Raw genomic sequence first — 18,441 nt, forward strand, 5'->3', positions numbered from 1 at the left:
CTCCACTGCCTTGTGGATCAGACCTTTAGGTCAAAGGCTCGGGGTGTTGCCCCCTAAGAAAACCACCTGCTTCAGTCTGGGCACCTGGGCAGTATCACAGCCCTCACATAAATCAAATAAGATTTGTGAGGCGCATATTTATCTGGTGCTTTTTGTACCAATATTTATATGTTTAAATAAATAAATAAATAAACTTCACATTTAAGGTGAGACATACCCAAGTAGCTGGTAAACAAGTTGTTTCACTTTTTTGACGATATACATTTCATACATAGCTATAATCAACAGTACGCTTTAGAAATCACAGTTTAGAATTAGACCAATGAAGTATCCTCATCATGGTCCAAAATAACAGGAAGACAACAACAGTAATTGGAATGCTCAGATAATTCCCACAAAAAAAGTATTCAACGATTTATTAAGTTGACTGGTTTAGATTTCTTGTTAATAATTTCATCAAGTCATGATATCTTTATACCGTATTTTTTTTCATAGAGAAAGTTAAGTGTTTTAATCTGAGGTTTATCAGTTCATTTTCTTTTAGCAGACACCATTTTCTTAGAGTATTTAAATTTGTTAAAAAAACTCAGTTTACTTTCAGGAAAATCTTAGTTCATTATTAATTTGTTTGAAGTCAACTGAAAAGACAAAAAGATGAGGTTAACAATGTAATTTCCAAACAACGTCTCCGTCCCATTAAACTGTCAATAAGTTCATTATTATAATGGCCAAAAATACTCATATTTAAATTACCTTAATTTAACTGGAAAGTGAAGCGTGGTTTGTTGATGATCAGTGTATACGTATGTAAATGTTTGAAGTAATACTCAATTAGGGCTTACAATTAGTAGTATATTTTATAAGACAAAAAATGTATAATTATACATATATATGTATTATCTATTATAAATTTATGTCGAATATGTCCAACTACACTTTCGAGAAAAGAAATTAAAGATATACATATGATAATAATAATAACAATGGAAAGCAGTAAGAGATTAATAAGGAAGAGTAACGCGTAGGATAACACTTGGAAAATGTACAAAATATATATAAGTCAATAGTAAACAAACAAACAAATGAAAGAAACGAATAAACAAAACATAACAATATGGGTTACAAGACATTGTGAATATATATATATATATATATATATATATATATATATATAAACGTCGTCACTGTATATATTATCCAACATGTCTGGCATATATGTATGTACAGAAATACAAACCAATAAATAGGTGAAGGTATTAAGTTACTACCGAATACAAGTTTCACGTGATTGAGTATGTTGCAAAGGTATCCCCCATTAAATGGTAACAACCAAAAGAAGCAAATGTTGGCAAGAATTACATAAGTACCATTGCGAAACCCTGTGTATATAACAAGGATTTTTTTAAAAAGACAACCCTAAAGGTGATATATAGATGAAATAAATGTTATGGTAGGTGCATTTCACACGTGTGTGTGTGTGTACAATTACAAGTAGACCATAAGGGTGACCATGAACTATGCAATTTTAAAAAAGGAAAGAATTGATGGTAGTAGAAATAATCCCAGTAAGAAATACAACAATTGACAAAAAAACGGAGGATTAGCAAACAAAAAAGAATAACTAGGGCTGATATAGAGTAAGAACGTTCGGCAAGAACAAAAGAAATCAAACAAATAACAGATTTGAGCTTTCGCTTCCAAAAAATACTAATGTTTGAATCGATATTTTGTAGATGTCACACAAAAATCAATAATAATAATAATAGTAAAAGCAGTATGATATACATAATCGTGATGAATTGCAATGAGCAAAGCATCTAAGAAGAAGCCATTGAGACGACACAGCTAATACCATCAAAAGATAATAGAAAATGATATAACCTAGGAATAGAAAACAATGACATATATATTCTTCAGTTAAACAGTAACAAAATCTGTGGAACTATTTATTTATCTTAAACAGAGAAGGATGATGGTTAGTAATGAAATCTACAACATGCGTTTCATCCTATATGAGAATTGTCAGCTTCATGCATCTGCATCATAAAGTTGATGTTCACCCTGGAATTCGAATCCAGTCACTTTCGATTCAGATGCCAACACCTAATCCACTTATATTATGAGTCCAGATAGCCACTGACTTGTGTAATTTGGTGAATTTTAATTCCGGAGTGAACAACAACTCTGGGATTCAGGTACATTCAGCTGACAAATTCCGATTAGAATGAAAGGCGTGCTCTGGATTCCACGACTAACCATTATCCATTTCTGCCTAAATACTTGTGACTTAATAGTAATATCGAGGGGATCCTCACAGAATTTAAATATGATATGTCAAAAAAGACTGGTCAATGACGGTGTTGGAAATCGATGGGAAGAATCAAACGACCAAGACTAATGAATTAATTATTTATCTTGTTTTGACCATCTTCAGTCTTTGTTTCTAATCAACAACATTAGTCATAACAAGAGGAAGAAGAGTATAAGTCAAAAATAGGTTGCTCCAACCAATCGATTGAGGATCTTATCAGTTGACCGATCTCTCCAGTGCATAAAACCAATCAATTAGTATGAACACTAATTGTTTACAAGCTATGGCTCTTATCCTGACATCGTGATACGGTTCAGTCATGATGATTATTTATTCAGGTTATACCAAGTCAGCTGAATTACATAAACAAAATTACTAAGAGCAGTTACCCTCAAGTTTGAATGTGAAACTGCACTAAAACAGCGATAAAGTGTTTACTATAGAAATACACTTTCCAGTTGTTCCTTACCTTACAATCATCGGAAGTCAAAGTCATCTGAAGAAGCCCCATATTTACCTGGTCACAGGAGTTTATTTGACTAATGATGAAGTTTTGATATATGCCTTGAACGGTTTAAAACTAGAGGTCGAGCACTTTGTAAGGCAGGTTTTTCTTTTAGACTTTAGTGTTATAATCTAGTCGACAAAACGAAACATTTTTTTGAGCTTCTTCAACAATACTTTTTGTAGGTATGAGGAGCTTGGAAATACGAGTCGCTGGAACACTTACAATAAAATTCGAAAGCTTTTCTTTTTGTGGTTTCACAGGGCGAAAATAATGCTGAATCGTCTTCTGAAGATGAAACATTGAAGAAATGAGTGATGCAGATAGACTACCAGGCTAATTTCTATTAAGGGGTTCGACTTAGTTATGTTTGAACCCCACTCCAGCTACTTCAATTTGGGTAAGAGGACAGTATCATTAGCCCTCACAGAGAGTGTGGCTCACATCCAAGTAGCGGATGAACGAGTTTACATAGTATTTCATTTCAATAAATTTAGATAAGTTTAATATGATTTTCTTTTACGGTCGAGAATGAGGAAAAATTACCCTTTCTCAAAAATGGTCACTAGCCCTTATTGATAATTTAAAAGTGGTTCTACTCACAGCTTTTACGCGACAGGAATAGCACTTGAAAGAGGAAGACATTTAAACTGATGTTTTGTGATTAAGCCTGGTTGAATTCAATCTAAGCGAATTGGAACTAACGCATTTATGAGGTACAGACTCAAGTTACATTTTAAATTTGAGGGTTAGAGGTAATACCCAACTATCCAAATCAAAATACATGGAGCGAGGATCAAACCCGATTATAACTAGTACTCTTTACTTACATACACATATTATTACTGACAGTCAGTCACATGCATCGTAAAACCTGGCATATTTGTGCATTGGTTCAATCCGTCACACCATATAAGCAAGGTACCATATAAAATATTAGGCATTTAAGTTGGAATAATTTCATTATTTAGGAATTTACGAACATTCATAACTTTATAATGCGGAGAGAAACAAAACAAACTGCAAAGTGTTTACCATTGGATTAATTAATCGGATCGTCATAACGTTGTTGTTGTCGTTGTAGACGTTGATGATGGTATAGAACATGGCAATGAACAAAAGGAGAATGTAGAATTCGAAGATGTCTGTATATTAATGGTAGTTGATTGTATTGTACACACAGTATCATTGTTATTACAATTGATGTTATCTTTATTCATAATATTAGGATAATATAATTCTGTTAGAGGAGTCGTCATCACAACTGTATTACTATCACTAGTAATGTTACAAACAGTAGTAGTATTGGCAGCCGTACTACTAGTAGTCATAAATGAACTATCATTATTATTTTCTATGTGTGAATTAGGTATTTCTGAATACAGATTATTATTATTACTGTCAGTGAAGATGGATGAATGTTCTTTATCTAAACAATGGATTAAATTCGATGTGTACGATACAGGTATTGAAGATGACAATGTTGTAGTTGCTGATGTCAGTGACGACAATGGTTGGACAACAAAATAATTCGATGTATTTTCAAGAACAATATTATGAGTTGTTGTTATTGCTGTATTATGATGAATCAATGCAAAATCAGATGACAATGCCGATGATAATGAAAAGGAATATGGAAGACTGACTGCATCACCAACATTATTATCACAGTTATCGTATGTTGTATTGACTGGAATGATGAAAGATATTAGTTTATGCGAAGATTGTTGCAGTGGCATAGATGATTGAAAAATAAGTGATGAATCTGTTGTAGTACTATTATTATTATTATTATTATTATTATTATCATTATTATTATCATTATCATTACTATTAGCATTATTGTTACCAGTATTATCAATACTGATAGTAATATTGTCTACAAGAGAATTGTTCACTTTAAAATCGGTTTGGTTTTTAATAAGATTTTTTACTACATCCAATGATTCGATTGTTAATGATAATTTTGTTGGTGATGATGATGTGGTGAAAGCGACAGAGGAAGAGGATACAGGCTGTTGTTGAACGTTAAATAACAAATTTCTTGATGAATCAATTAATTCAGATGAGGGAAATGCATTATTTGCAGTCAATATATTGCCTCGTGATGAGGATGATGATGATCGGATAGGTATACCAAGACCACTATCACTACCAACGCCAACAATTATTACAGGTGTTGAAACTGTTAGCCCTATACCAGTTTTGTTGGTTATTTCAGCACTGCTATCATTAATATTATTATTGCCACAACCGCTGTTAGCACTGACAACAATAACACCAGCACTATGATTACTACTGTTTAATGCACTCGCTGCAGCCGCCGTCGCGCTGGCCACAGCATTTGCATCTGCAGCTGCTATTCGTGCATTTAAATTGACTGTGGAACTACTACTGCTATTATTATTATTACTGCTATTACTATTATTATTACCATTACTATTACTAGTAATAGTACCAGTTACATTAGAAAACTGACTAAGAAAACCACTTGGTTTCGATATTATAAATGTTGATTGAATAGAACAAACAGGAATGTTATTTGTATCATATATAGATAATGGATTTATTAAATCGCCAACAACTGATTCAGCTGCTACAATCATTGCAGTCAATGGTGTAACGGAACGATGTAGAACATTTGGTTTCGTTTCTTGATTAGATAAAAATGTATCAAAAACTGTTGGATTAGTACAATTCAATAATAAACTATTATTCGTAGATCGATTATTTCCAATAATAAGTCGTTTATTATCAAAACTAGCAATATATGCAGTAACAGATGGTTTCGGTGGTAGCATAATAGAATTATTTTTATCATTAGTATTGAGTGAATCTATTGTTGAACATGTATTCACATTGCAAACTGATATGATTAAATCAGATATTGACTTATTAGATGCACCAATTGTTCCATCTAATTGAATATCGCTAAAATCTTGATGAGATGATATTGACGGTGAAATAGTTGATGATAATAGCATACTACCTGATGATGGTGATGACAAGGATGGAAATGATGTAGACAATGTATTTGTTATATCACATTCAAAACTGCATGTTAAATTATTTTTAATTGAGACTTGATCTAACGTATTTGATCGTGATAAAAGATAACTGAGATTAGTATCAGCTTTCGTGATTTTTGATACTAAACAAGTTGTATTATTAATTATTGACTGACATGAAATATCAGAAGAACATGTAAGTTGAAGATGACTATTTGAAAGTGACTGGATGTTTGTTGAAGGTTTATATGAAGATAATCCAACATAAGAATGAGTTGAAATATGGGTATTATCGACATCACTACAAGTAGTAATAGTCGGCTGAATAAATTTATCATTAGACATAGATGATGTATTTTTTGTCATAGATGATGAACTAACGACTATCTGATGGGATGTTGTTGATGGATGATTGGATTGTTGACTTGAGGGATTTTGAATAGTTGATGATGAAGATAAGTGAATTTGTTGATTATTTATTAGCGAATCAGTTTGACAACGAGGAATTAGTCCACCAAATGATGATAAAATATTTTGAGTATCTATCATAGTATTATTATTACTACTGTGATTATCAAATCTTAATGATGTAGGTGGCGGTAGAATAGTAACTGATGCATTACTATTGTTATTATTACCATTTTTGATATTATTATTATTAGATAATACAGTGGCAGCCGCTGCGGCAGCAACAGCAGCTTTTAAACTATTGCGTAATGTATTTACATATTGAATTTGATAGGCATCAAAATCAAGTTCTTGACGCAAAGTTCCACTCAGAATAAACTCTTCATGATGAACAGCTAGGGGGTTACAAAGATAAAATCAATGAAAAAGAAAAAAATGATAATAGACCAGAAAAAAAATAGAGATCAGTAAACGGATAATGAAGTGAAAATATTGAATTTACAACACATGACCAAGATTGAAAGATTCAAACGGAAAACAACGCAACTGATAATTCTTGAAAAACTATTCTTTACTTTACGCTTGACAACGAAAAATATACATAATTTTGTTATAAAATCAAAATGATTACAAAATGGGTTTTTATTTATATAAATGATTATTTTCTAGTGACAAGTTGAACACTTTAAGCTATGAGTATTATTCACGATGAGTACTTCTATTATACAGAAAGACGGAAAGAACATAGAAAACTCACGTACTCACATTCTTTGAAAGCAGAAACATCATTAAAGAATCAAACTTTGGAGAAAAAATCCCAACTAAACAAGCCAAAATTCAAAGATCTCAAATTGCGTGTCCATCAGCTCATAATAACAATAATAATAATAATCCATTGTACGGTTAAATTTACATTAATTCATTAGTGAATGACTAGATGCTAGAACATGGCTACAGCATAAATTATGAGAGTTAGAAGTTCACTAAGGAATAGTATAATTATTGATAATAAGTTATCTAGTCTGTGGTAATGATTGAATTTGATTGATTGATGTAAGATGGTTAAAGTTAGTTAGCAGATAGTTATAAAACCTAAGTTTTATACTGACTGATATCTATCAGAAAAGTGGATCAGTCAGTCATGAGCGATGTAGAATCGAGCATATATATGTATCGATTTAAGTTGCGACATCATACGATACCAGCTCAATGAGATGAAATTATCACGATAACAAAACAATAGAAGAATTAAGAATATTAGCGATAGTAAGCAAGATAGATTCGACATAGAGAATAAGATTCAAGAGTAAGGAATGAGTAAAAAACATTTTATTTTATTTATTTATTCAAACACATAAATATTGGTACAAGGGGGCACTGAATATATATGCGCCACACAAATCTCATTTGATTTGTATGAGGGTTGTGATGCTGTCCGGGTGCCCAAACCGAAGCAAGTGGTTTTCTTAGGGGGCCACACTTGGAGCCTTTGACCTAAAGATCTTATCCACAAGGCAGTGGAGCATCGTAAGGAGATGCCAGTCAGTCAGACAGCTACAACATAGGACCAAGGATACATATGAATCGATTCACGTTGCCATACCTCGTTAGCACAACAAGATGAACACCGAATTCATGGAAGTAGTTGATTTCGTGGTGGTAATATATAAAAGAAAGCTTGTATATAAGGATATAGTACAGGAAGAAAGACAGATATGAAGCAATTTTAATCTCAATGTTTAATGGAGGATAAAGAGTGTATACACCTGGGGCAGTGTTTCGCGCACTAGAATCGTTGGCCATGGTGACACTTGAGGAGGAAACCGAAAGAGGAAGTTTAGTGTTGAAAGTCGAGGTGGGAGGAATAATCGGAATTGAAGAAGGAGATTGATTATGAATACAGTGATCTTGAGTGCTGTTAGAAGTATGAGGGCAGTTATCATTTCCCGGTTGCCTACGCCGTGGAAGGGTTCTTTTAGAGGTAAAAAGCGTTAAATCCACTTTACTCCAGACAGCATTACAGGTCGAAGTAGGCAATGGTTGTGGATACGTAACACTTGTCTCAATCACCACAATCAATGACGACCCACCATTTTGTCAACTAGTTATTTTTGACTAGTGCACTGTGTCTAACCTCAGCACTAGTCGTTCAGTGGTTCCAGCATATATAAGCAATGTTTCGAGAAAAATATACCTGAAATTTTGATCGAGATGCACATCCGTACAATTCACCACTATTTAATAATGATAGTCATTGACTTTGGTGCTGAATGAAACTGGATAGGACTTTTGGGAACAATGTCTTACTGGGATCGTAGATACACCTTGTTGATGATGATTTTCGACTATCATGAAACATATATTCAAACTCTCCCGTAGATCCCAACTGACTGTCAGCACCAGACAAATAATTATATAGTTGATAATTAATTGTCACATATTCCTTTATTAATTTTCTTCCAATTGTAGTTTTAGCATTCTAACGTTTTTAGGTTTCTGGTTAATTTAGAGGGAGAAAACGATTAAGAGATGACGAATCAGTCAGGTAGTTCAATGAAAACTAACAATTTTATTCCTTAGCTTATGGTTTATAACAATCAATGAAATTTTTAAAAAAATCTGAAGCAAATTTGTGATTGATGTATCCGTTAAAATATTTATCATCAAAAACCATCCGTCACAATATGACGGGTTAATAATAAAATCTAACTGTCTAAAGCGAAATAAATGAAGCGGGACTCAAACCCACAAACCATTAGTAACAAATTCGGCTCTACTGATATATATGACAAAATATAAAAAAACCTTACCTTTATTTCCTGTTTTAGTACGCATTAAATAATTAGCCACATGACTATCATCTTCATGACAAATAATTAATTGTTTCGGTTGTACCAATAACGCCATTTTTTGTGTTGGCCGCCTTTGACGTATTATACCATGGCCAGCCTTAATTAATGCAATACACATTTCACGATGACATGCACCTGGTGAAAACCAAAATTCTAAACCAGCAAATAGACCAGCTTCTGGTCCAATCATTTGACGCTTACGTGCAATACTTATTGATTTTTTCAAATCAATACCTAATTGAGTTTCCGAGTCTGGATCAGATAAAATCCACGGTGTTTCATCTGAGGTAGAAATACAGAATAACAACAGTGAAATCATTTTAGACAGAAATAGTTGACAATTTTTAAGGTAAAAAACAAGAAAAATATATGTGAATAGTTGAATATAGAAGCATATAGTCCTGGTATTAGGTGGTGGGATAAGTCGGTGGGAAACACTGACGCAAGTTTGAGTCCCACAAAGAACATTAATTCCGTCAAAATCATAGGTACGCCTCACTATCACGGAGCTTCCTTTCGACTGTCTCCAACAAACCCACATTTCAACATAGTCCAGGAAATGTTGATTCACTTAAACTAGGGGCCATACTGTACCTTGATCAACACTAAAGGACTAAACAAACATGACGTTGATTACTATTCAGTGATCAATAAATATCAATAATGAATGTAATACGTTTCTAGAGTACAGTTTTCTACGCTCAGATTTTGAGATAAAATTTTTATACAGATGTTAACGATATTGTTGATATACATTGATAAGAATGAATCAACCAATAATATTTAAGTTTAATGCCCACCACTTAAAACTCATTTAATCTCAGAATGGTTATTACTCTGACCCTTTTTATTTAACTACTAGTCATGAAATTGCAGCAGTTATATAAATATGACAAATCTTTGTTATTAATTCATTTCGTTGTGTCACTGCTATTGTGTATTTATTGTTCTCTTTGTAATTATCTATTGTTTTGCGTTTTTTCCATTATGTGAGATAGTATTGGGACTTATTCAATATTGCCCAGTTGATAATAACGAAATGGGATACGACTCGAGTATCTAGTTTATAAGTTGAGATCCAATTGGGTTGATCACCATTGTGCACGCATCCAAGATAGAAATGAAAAACATTTATTGTTTAAAGAAATATAATAGTTGGTTGAGTGACATAAAAAGGTAACGCAATCCAGTGAACAAATAAAAAATTGCAAACCTGAATTCAAATCATATTTACTGTTATGAAGTGCTAATGCAAATATATATACATGTATCGACTTAAAGTAAGGAAATTTTTTCAGGATCAAATTCACTTTATCACTGTGTTGACAGTGAACAAGATATAATATTCATATACGAAATACATTAAGAAAGTTCACAGCGTTTGACCAAACGACCTTTAACCAATCAGTTTACAAGTTTAAGTCTATTATTAATTAAATTTTCATTTCGACAGTCAACAGCTATCTTAGATAAATTTGTACGAAGTTCCCGCCACGGTTGAACTGCACTGGTCAAGGCTTCCCCCTAGAACTCCGAGAATCACCGCTCGAAGCTAGTCACTAGTGAGCACATGATAATTATCAGTATAGGGTTGCAGAGATATTAATACCGTTGGGTGCCGGTTTAGTGTTCTAGAGGTAAAGCGTTAGCGCGCAAGATCGTGGATGCTCACTTCTGATGAGTCCTACTCACTGCCTTCTCGTGGTCAGGGTGTTGCTTACGAAATTGAGAGGACGAAAAGCGAATTCCCGACGCTTTAACCGGATCGGTGGACACGGAAAGTCCATCTAGAGGAGTTGGAAAACCCTGATTCCAAACCAATGGTGCATATGGGCTCCAGTATCCTGAGGGAACAAATGGAGTATGAATCAATCGTTGGTCATCGGCTACCATGGGACTGCATCTCCTCACGATGCTCCACTGCCTTGTGGATCAGATTCTTTAGGTCAAAGGCTCCGGGTGGCCCCAATGGAAACCACCTGTTTCAGTTTGGACACCCGGACAGTATGACAGCCCTTATACAAATCAAATGAGATTTGTGCGGTGCATATGTATCTGGTGCTTCCTTCTACACATATTAAGACAAGATGACTGTCTAGTGCTTCCAGGTTTTCAATGGTAGTCTAACATTGATCGGTTCATGATCTTAATTAAAAACTCAACAATCCCCACAACCCTATACTGACAATAACCATGTGCTTCGAGTGGTGATTCTCGGAGTTCTAGTGAGAAAGCTGTGACCAGTGGAGTTCAACTGTGTCGGAACTGAGGCAGTTACCCAACGGAAACAATGGAAGACGGTTGTACGAAGTACTTGAATGGTAAAGAATATTTGTAGCTAAGTTTCATTAAAGCAATCGATTAAAACACCCAACTCAGGAAACAACAAATGAATTGAATAGAACATTCCGTTTTTATGATGAAAGAACTGATTGTAGAAAAATGTTTTTTACTACTAACTAATACTTCACACACAAAATTAAGTAATTTGATAAGTAACAATACAGTTGTATTTAAAACAATTAGTTTAATAGGATAACTATGAACGCTCTCCAATGAGATCTGAGGAAATATTTAACTGATTAACTTTTAATAAATTCATATTAATAATTTAATTATTGAATAGTAATATAATTCAAAAGAAATAAAATAATAGGAACTTACCTATCCAATAACCACACATAACAGAAGCTTGTATCCATTTTGGTGTCACAACATAACAGCCCAATGCAACAGCCATATACGTTTTTGGTGTACGAATTAATCGATTAGCTACTAAATGAGTAGCTTCTTCAGCTGAATCAACAATTTTACAATCAGGTAATTGTAAACATAATTCAGTTAAACTTAACCGTGATTCTAAATCAATAGCAGTGAATGTAATTCTGATCTCTGTACAAATAGGTGGAGGTAGTACCGTTGTGTCATGATGATGATTGGTTGATTGATTTTTTGAAATTGTACCTTTACTACAAACAGTATCAGTAATATCATTGTTATTATCATTTATATTTTGTACAACTTCTTCTACAACAATATTATCAATAGTATCGTCATCCATATGACTTGAAGATTCAGAAATATCCTCTTCTATTCCATTTAATTTTTCATCAATTTTAATTATAGGCATTATTACTGAATTTTCAGCATCAAGTTTGATATGACTATTTAACACAAAATTAGATACTTTTTCAGTTGTTTTACTTTCATACTGACACGTAGAAGGAGAAGACGAAGATAAAGAAGAGGGAGGTGTATGTTGTGAAGAGAAAGACGTGACTGGGCAGTAATCAATGATATTAGTTATTTTCGAACTGGGGTCAACTGAATTTGTTTCCATTGCACGTCGTTTACTATCCATCATCATATCATCTATAGGACTAGTGGCTAAGCGTTTACGAACCGCATCATCATCACATAAATGACTTGGTTGAATGACTGAAGAAACATTATCACCAGTAAATATTGTTGTTTCAATTGTTAAACTTTCTGTTGTGTTGTTTATATTGTTAGACTGAATAATATTGTCATGTAAATCTTTTACAATCATTGAATCAGTAGTAGTGGTAGTAACATTATCTGAAGAGACAATATTCAATTCATCAGTCATCACAATATCTGTATCTTTTTGAACTATCACTGAACTATTCTCTGAAATACATGACTCCATAGTATTGGCATTCACTTTAACTACAGAAGTCTGAGAAACTTTAGTCTCGTCGAATAAACAACCCTTAGAAATAGACGTTGATGATGATACTATTGCAATATCATCTACTTGTGGAACCTTATCGGAAATGTCGCTATCATTATTACCACTGTTATCGATATCCTTATAAGCTTCATTATTACTTGTCTTCTCAGTACTCTCGATTTCGTCACGATCACAAATATCATCTGATTCAGATGTCTAAAAAATAACATAAAATGTAAAGAGAAACTTTAAGAAAAAGAAGAAAAAGGCGGGAAATTCTGTGTGCCAGTGTTTATACCAATTGAATGAACCATAGACAATTATTAAGGAATACTGGATAAGTGTATTGTCCTAGTATGAGACTCGAATAGTGCGCACTTGGAAACACGCCAGAGATTGGGATTCAGGACCTTTATTTCCCTCAGCTAATGCGTAACCACTAAATTGGGGTTCAATGCTTTATATGTTAAACCTCATCCAAAAACATTGTGAATTACTCCCCCTGCTTGGAACAATGATAGAATTTGGGACGAAATAATGGGTTTAGAGTTTAAACCATCGTTTTAGTGCTAAATATTCCCCTAGAGATTTTTAAACAAGAGTATTTTTAGATAGGAAACTGATTAAGGTCTAATTTAAAACAATATGTATATTTTGCACAAACGGTTACAAATAGACATTCATAAGTTGAGCTGTTCGCATAAATCTGATAAAAAGGAACATAGAACTTTAAAAACAGAATTCATTAGGAGGGGATATGCCTTGAATCGTAAAAAGAATCTATTTCGGTCAGAAAACCTTCATCTACTACTCACAAGACAATGGAACTCAGTTACAGAATAAATGGTCCTGTACTTAACATTGAGCCAAAGGAGGTCGTGATGCTATCTGACTACTTAAACAGCAGGGAATGGAATGAGATTGAAACATAAAATCCGATTTTTTTTTAAAAAAAAACCCAATCACTTCAATCACTAAATGTTCTGCACAAAAACTAAATCGATGTGTTCATTTTTTACATTTTTCCAGCACATCCACACTTCAACTAAATATCTAACGTTGGAAAGGGAGTCAGTATTGCGAACGTAAACTCTAGTGAAAGAAATGGACTTACACTTACCATTCGAATCGAGTTTTTATTTGTATTCATTTTGTACGTAACAACATTGCAATCGAGTTTCATATTGTTGTCATTTTTAACGTCACTATCAATACTGACAATTGGGCCATCATCATTAGCAGCCACACCACTAACATTATTATCATGATTAGAAGATGAAGGAATGTTTTCACTCGTTGAAACACTTTCAGAAGTGACTATTGAAGATTCACTGCAGCGGACAATTTTCTCTGCCTTGGGGGGATCCGATTCCAATGACTTATTTTCGTCCAGTAATCGAGAATAGTCAGAATCCGACTGGTCCGTTAGGGTAGTATTTTGTGGCATCACTTCGGATTCTTCTTTAATTTTCTTGCATTCTTCATGCTTCAAATAGTTAGACTCCTCAGTAGTTTGTTGTTGTTGTGTGACAGAATCTGTATTATTATTGTCGTTGCTAATAATATTATTATTATCGTTAGATTCATTCACAATCGAAGACACGTGATTGTCACATTCCATTTTTATTATAAGAGAATTATTTTCTTCACAAACAAGAAGACTAGATATTTCAACGCAATCAACAGAACATGACTGATGATTAGGTTGATCTTTAACAACAACAATATTATGATTATTATTGGAAAGATGAAGGATTGCTGAATTAGTTCTAGACATTGTGTCAACATTATCTTTATCATCATTGACTGTGCTAACTGAGATATTTGGGGTTGAATTAATGCAATCAGCAATATCGCTATTATTATTGCTATCGGCAGTAGTGGTAGTAGTAATAGTAGTATTCGCAGTTACAGGCGAAACAGTGATAGTCGTTGCCGCAACAATAGCGGCAGCAGCTGAAATATGGAGATTTGTCTCGCTTTCCGGAGTACTCTGAGGATCTTTGGCGGCCGCCGCCGCAGCTGATGCAGCAATTGCTTTCATAGTCGCTTGTAATTCACGTTTTTGTTCGGCTTCTAACAAGAGAATTTCATATCTTGGTCGACATGACATTGCAATTTTTATCTCTTCATCGGTTAATGAAGTTAATAAACATCTATGAGAAAAATTTTTTAAAGAATGAAAAGAGAATGAATTTTGATGAAAAAATATTACTATCATTACTGAAAATTATTTATCAGGCACACAGACAGTCCAATCCACTTCTTTCCTACAAGTAAATCTCTTAGTTACTTGGCCAGTCAACTGCCATGAATGAATATGCGTAGATCCTAGAAATCACACTTCTCATTCGCACAACACAAATGAGGTGAGGTGTAAAAATTTGGTGAAACTATAATTTATGGACAACGTTCGAGAGAGGTTAAACTGAACTTGAGAGTTTCCACCTAATAACTAGGACCAAATGAGGGTTATAAACCAGTGTGAGGAATTATAATTAAGATTTACAGTTGATGGTTAAAGATAGGAATTAGATTTAGAATTTTCATCACGAACTGACATCAGCTATAATGCCAAAACCCTACAAAGCCAAATGGATGAGTAAATTTCGCATCAAAATCTGAGACCTGTTATCTTTGACCTAGTAAATAACCTGTCTTCTTAAGCATGTTTCAAATTTGATAATTTGTATAAACTCAGTTTTTCTTAAACCTTTTTTTATTCCTTTTCTGTTTTTTTTGGTAAAAAGCTCGTTGAAATAACTCGTGCTGAGAATTCTATATTGTACCAGATTATAATATTGAATAAAGCCATTGATAATAATAATAATAATCCTTCGGTGAATAGGATGAGAATGATACTCTATAAGCAACAGAGTTTCTTAGTTCCTTCGGTGGACACTGAACGGTTGTTAGTTCAAGTTCGAAAGTGAACTGGGTTGTTTTCTTTAATTACCAACTGATTAGAGAACTCTGGTCATAATGTGATTAAGTTATTTCACAAATGATTTTTTTTAGAAATAAATATTGAGAACTGGCATACAACTTTTGTACGTAAATAACCCTTACAATAGAGCGTAGGCAAGATATTGAATTGTTAATCAAAGAGCGAGTATACTATACAATAATTAGGTCAATTTAAACTTATGACTGTGAAAAGTGGCTTCTTGAAGTTGAGGAGCATTCCTCATGTATCGTGAAACAAACAAAGATGGAAAATCGCCTGATGAGGCCATGAATTTTTATCAGCTACATGTGCTAGGACATGTAATGTTGGCTGGAGTAGGAATATGATGACGAAACTGGGATACAACATGAGTACATGAAGTCATTGACTACTGGACTAGGTTGTGTTAGTAAATGCAGATTATGTATTCGGAATCAGCGCGATAACCGAGATCAGTAGTTAAATAAGGTCAATTAACAGAGCAGTACAGATGCATTCACTGTTTGTCTTCTATTAGATTGTGGGTTTTTAAATCATTTAATATTTTCTGTTCATTCGTTGCTCTCAAATCATATTGTTTAAATTTGATGACTGAAACATCTATTCTTTCTAATATTTTAGTATTCAGCTTGATAGCTTCATTTTCTTGTGTTGACATAAAGCGACGACTTGAACCGATGCACATATATGCCGTTTTGTATGTTATTCATGACTAAATAGCTAAAAACTTCATTATAAAGGCATAGTAGAAATCAACAACTGACTTATATTGCAAAGTTTCTTATTTGAATATTAAAACATATTAATTTGATATATTTAAAGTGATTTACTCACCTGGATTTTTTAACTTTACAATGATTATTACTATTATCATTATAATTCATGTTAGTTTCTAATTCAAGTTTACGTTTACGTTCACGTTCTTCATTAGCGAAATCATGAGATAATTTAGTAGAACGCTAGTAGTTAACAGAAGTGAGACAAAGAGAAAAAAACGTAGGATTGTTAAAATTAATTATTCATAATTAAACATGGTAATTTTTAACAATTATCTGTGGACAAAAAACAAACAATATGAATTGTTTTATTTATTTACTTATTCAAACACATAAATATTGGTACAAAGGGGCACCAGATACATATGCGTCACACAAATCTCATTTGATTTGTGTGAGGGCTGTGATACTGCCCGGGTGCCCAAACCGAAGCAGGATATGAATTGTAGATTGATAGAATTGTGAGTTAAAGTTTAAAATTTTAATTATAGATGCTACAGGAAATGTAACATATTTAATAACGCATATTAGAAGGAATAACATAAAATGAATAGTACTTAGGAGAGGATTTATATAAAACTAGATTATGAGTAGTAGACATTTGGAAAAATTAACATTTAGCAACTTGAAATGTATTAAAGACATGAAACTAGTTAGTACAGTTTCATTATGAGATTAACTTATTCTGGAAATGAAGTCATTATTGATAGTATTGGTTGGTTAGTATTTAGACTTCAGATTATTTGACATAGTTATAATAATATTGGTAGTAGTAAACACAAACAGTGTATATAATAATGATATATATATATATATATATATATATATATATATATGATACAAGAAATATTTGTAGTGTTTAAATCATAACATTCGAGGTAGACATAAAAAAGAGAAGGACTTAGGAACAACTAAAAATGAGACAACACAACAGAGCAGGTCAGAGGTTGCTGACCGGCGGCTTATCCTCTATGAGGGGTAATAGATGTAAGTAAGTTATATCATAAATAATAATGGACGGAATACGAATCAAATCATAAAAATAATGGGAGAACTACTGCAACCATCATCAACAAGGCACAAGTATTTATAAACAGTTGTCTACGCAAAATACTCAACATTCACTAGCCGGACACCATCAGCAACAGCCTACTGTGGGAGAGAACAAACCAGCTTCCAACTGAAGAGAAAATCAGGAGATATTGGAAGTGGATAGAACATACATTGAAGAAATCACCAAACTGCATCACGAAGCAAGCGCTAACTTGAAATCCTGAAGGGAAGTGTAAGGCCAAAGAACACATTACACCGGGAAATAGAAGCAGATATGAAAAGGATGAATAACAACTGGAAAGGATTGCCCAGGACAGGTTTGGATGCAGAATGCTGGTAGGCGGCCTATGCTCCTCCATGATGAGTAACAGGTGTGGTTAGATCAATCAGTGGTAGATACTAGTTTATTTGGAATTTTAAAGTTGTTTAAACTTTGTTTTTCCAAGAAAAATAGATGAATTAAGCTATAGTATACAATTCAATGAATAAAACCTTCAGTAGTCTGTAATTCCAATTAGTCAACACTTAATTTATTAACGAGATTATTATTGTTATTATTATTATTATTATTATTAGCCCTTAGCACCAATGAATAAACTTACTATCCATATTTCTTGAGTTAATCGAATTGGATTTTGCCATCCAACTGAAAAACAAAAAAGAAACAAAATATTTATTATTGTTTTCTAATTTACAGGTTATTTAACAGTGAATAAGTTTAATAATACGAATAATAGTGAAATAATAAAACAGTATTACATCAGTGTGATAATGTTGTGTTGCAGATTAATTTGAATAAAATGTCAAGGAGCATAATGGAATGAATATAAAATCAACGAATGATAGATAACACAAATATTGTTTATTATATTATGGTAAGTAAATTA

General features: G+C 33.1%; 1 protein-coding gene across 1 annotated transcript in view; it reads right to left on the reverse strand.

Annotated features, from left to right (window-relative positions):
• Nucleotides 1–2,927: 2,927 nt before the first annotated feature.
• The window catches only part of Smp_138400 (hypothetical protein), a gene marked incomplete at both ends in the record, with an annotated part of 43,400 nt that continues 27,886 nt past the window's right edge, over nucleotides 2,928–18,441 (reverse strand). The window contains 9 exons of the mRNA XM_018799551.1: nucleotides 2,928–3,104; nucleotides 4,715–5,196; nucleotides 5,296–6,211; nucleotides 6,494–6,627; nucleotides 9,043–9,366; nucleotides 11,749–12,994; nucleotides 13,899–14,934; nucleotides 16,560–16,684; nucleotides 18,157–18,200. Coding sequence (XP_018651329.1) covers nucleotides 2,928–3,104; nucleotides 4,715–5,196; nucleotides 5,296–6,211; nucleotides 6,494–6,627; nucleotides 9,043–9,366; nucleotides 11,749–12,994; nucleotides 13,899–14,934; nucleotides 16,560–16,684; nucleotides 18,157–18,200 — 4,484 coding nt within the window. The remainder of the gene's footprint in view (nucleotides 3,105–4,714; nucleotides 5,197–5,295; nucleotides 6,212–6,493; nucleotides 6,628–9,042; nucleotides 9,367–11,748; nucleotides 12,995–13,898; nucleotides 14,935–16,559; nucleotides 16,685–18,156; nucleotides 18,201–18,441) is intronic.

The sequence above is a fragment of the Schistosoma mansoni genome, chromosome 3 (genome assembly GCF_000237925.1).
Source record: "Schistosoma mansoni strain Puerto Rico chromosome 3, complete genome".
NCBI classification, from domain to species: domain Eukaryota; kingdom Metazoa; phylum Platyhelminthes; class Trematoda; order Strigeidida; family Schistosomatidae; genus Schistosoma; species Schistosoma mansoni.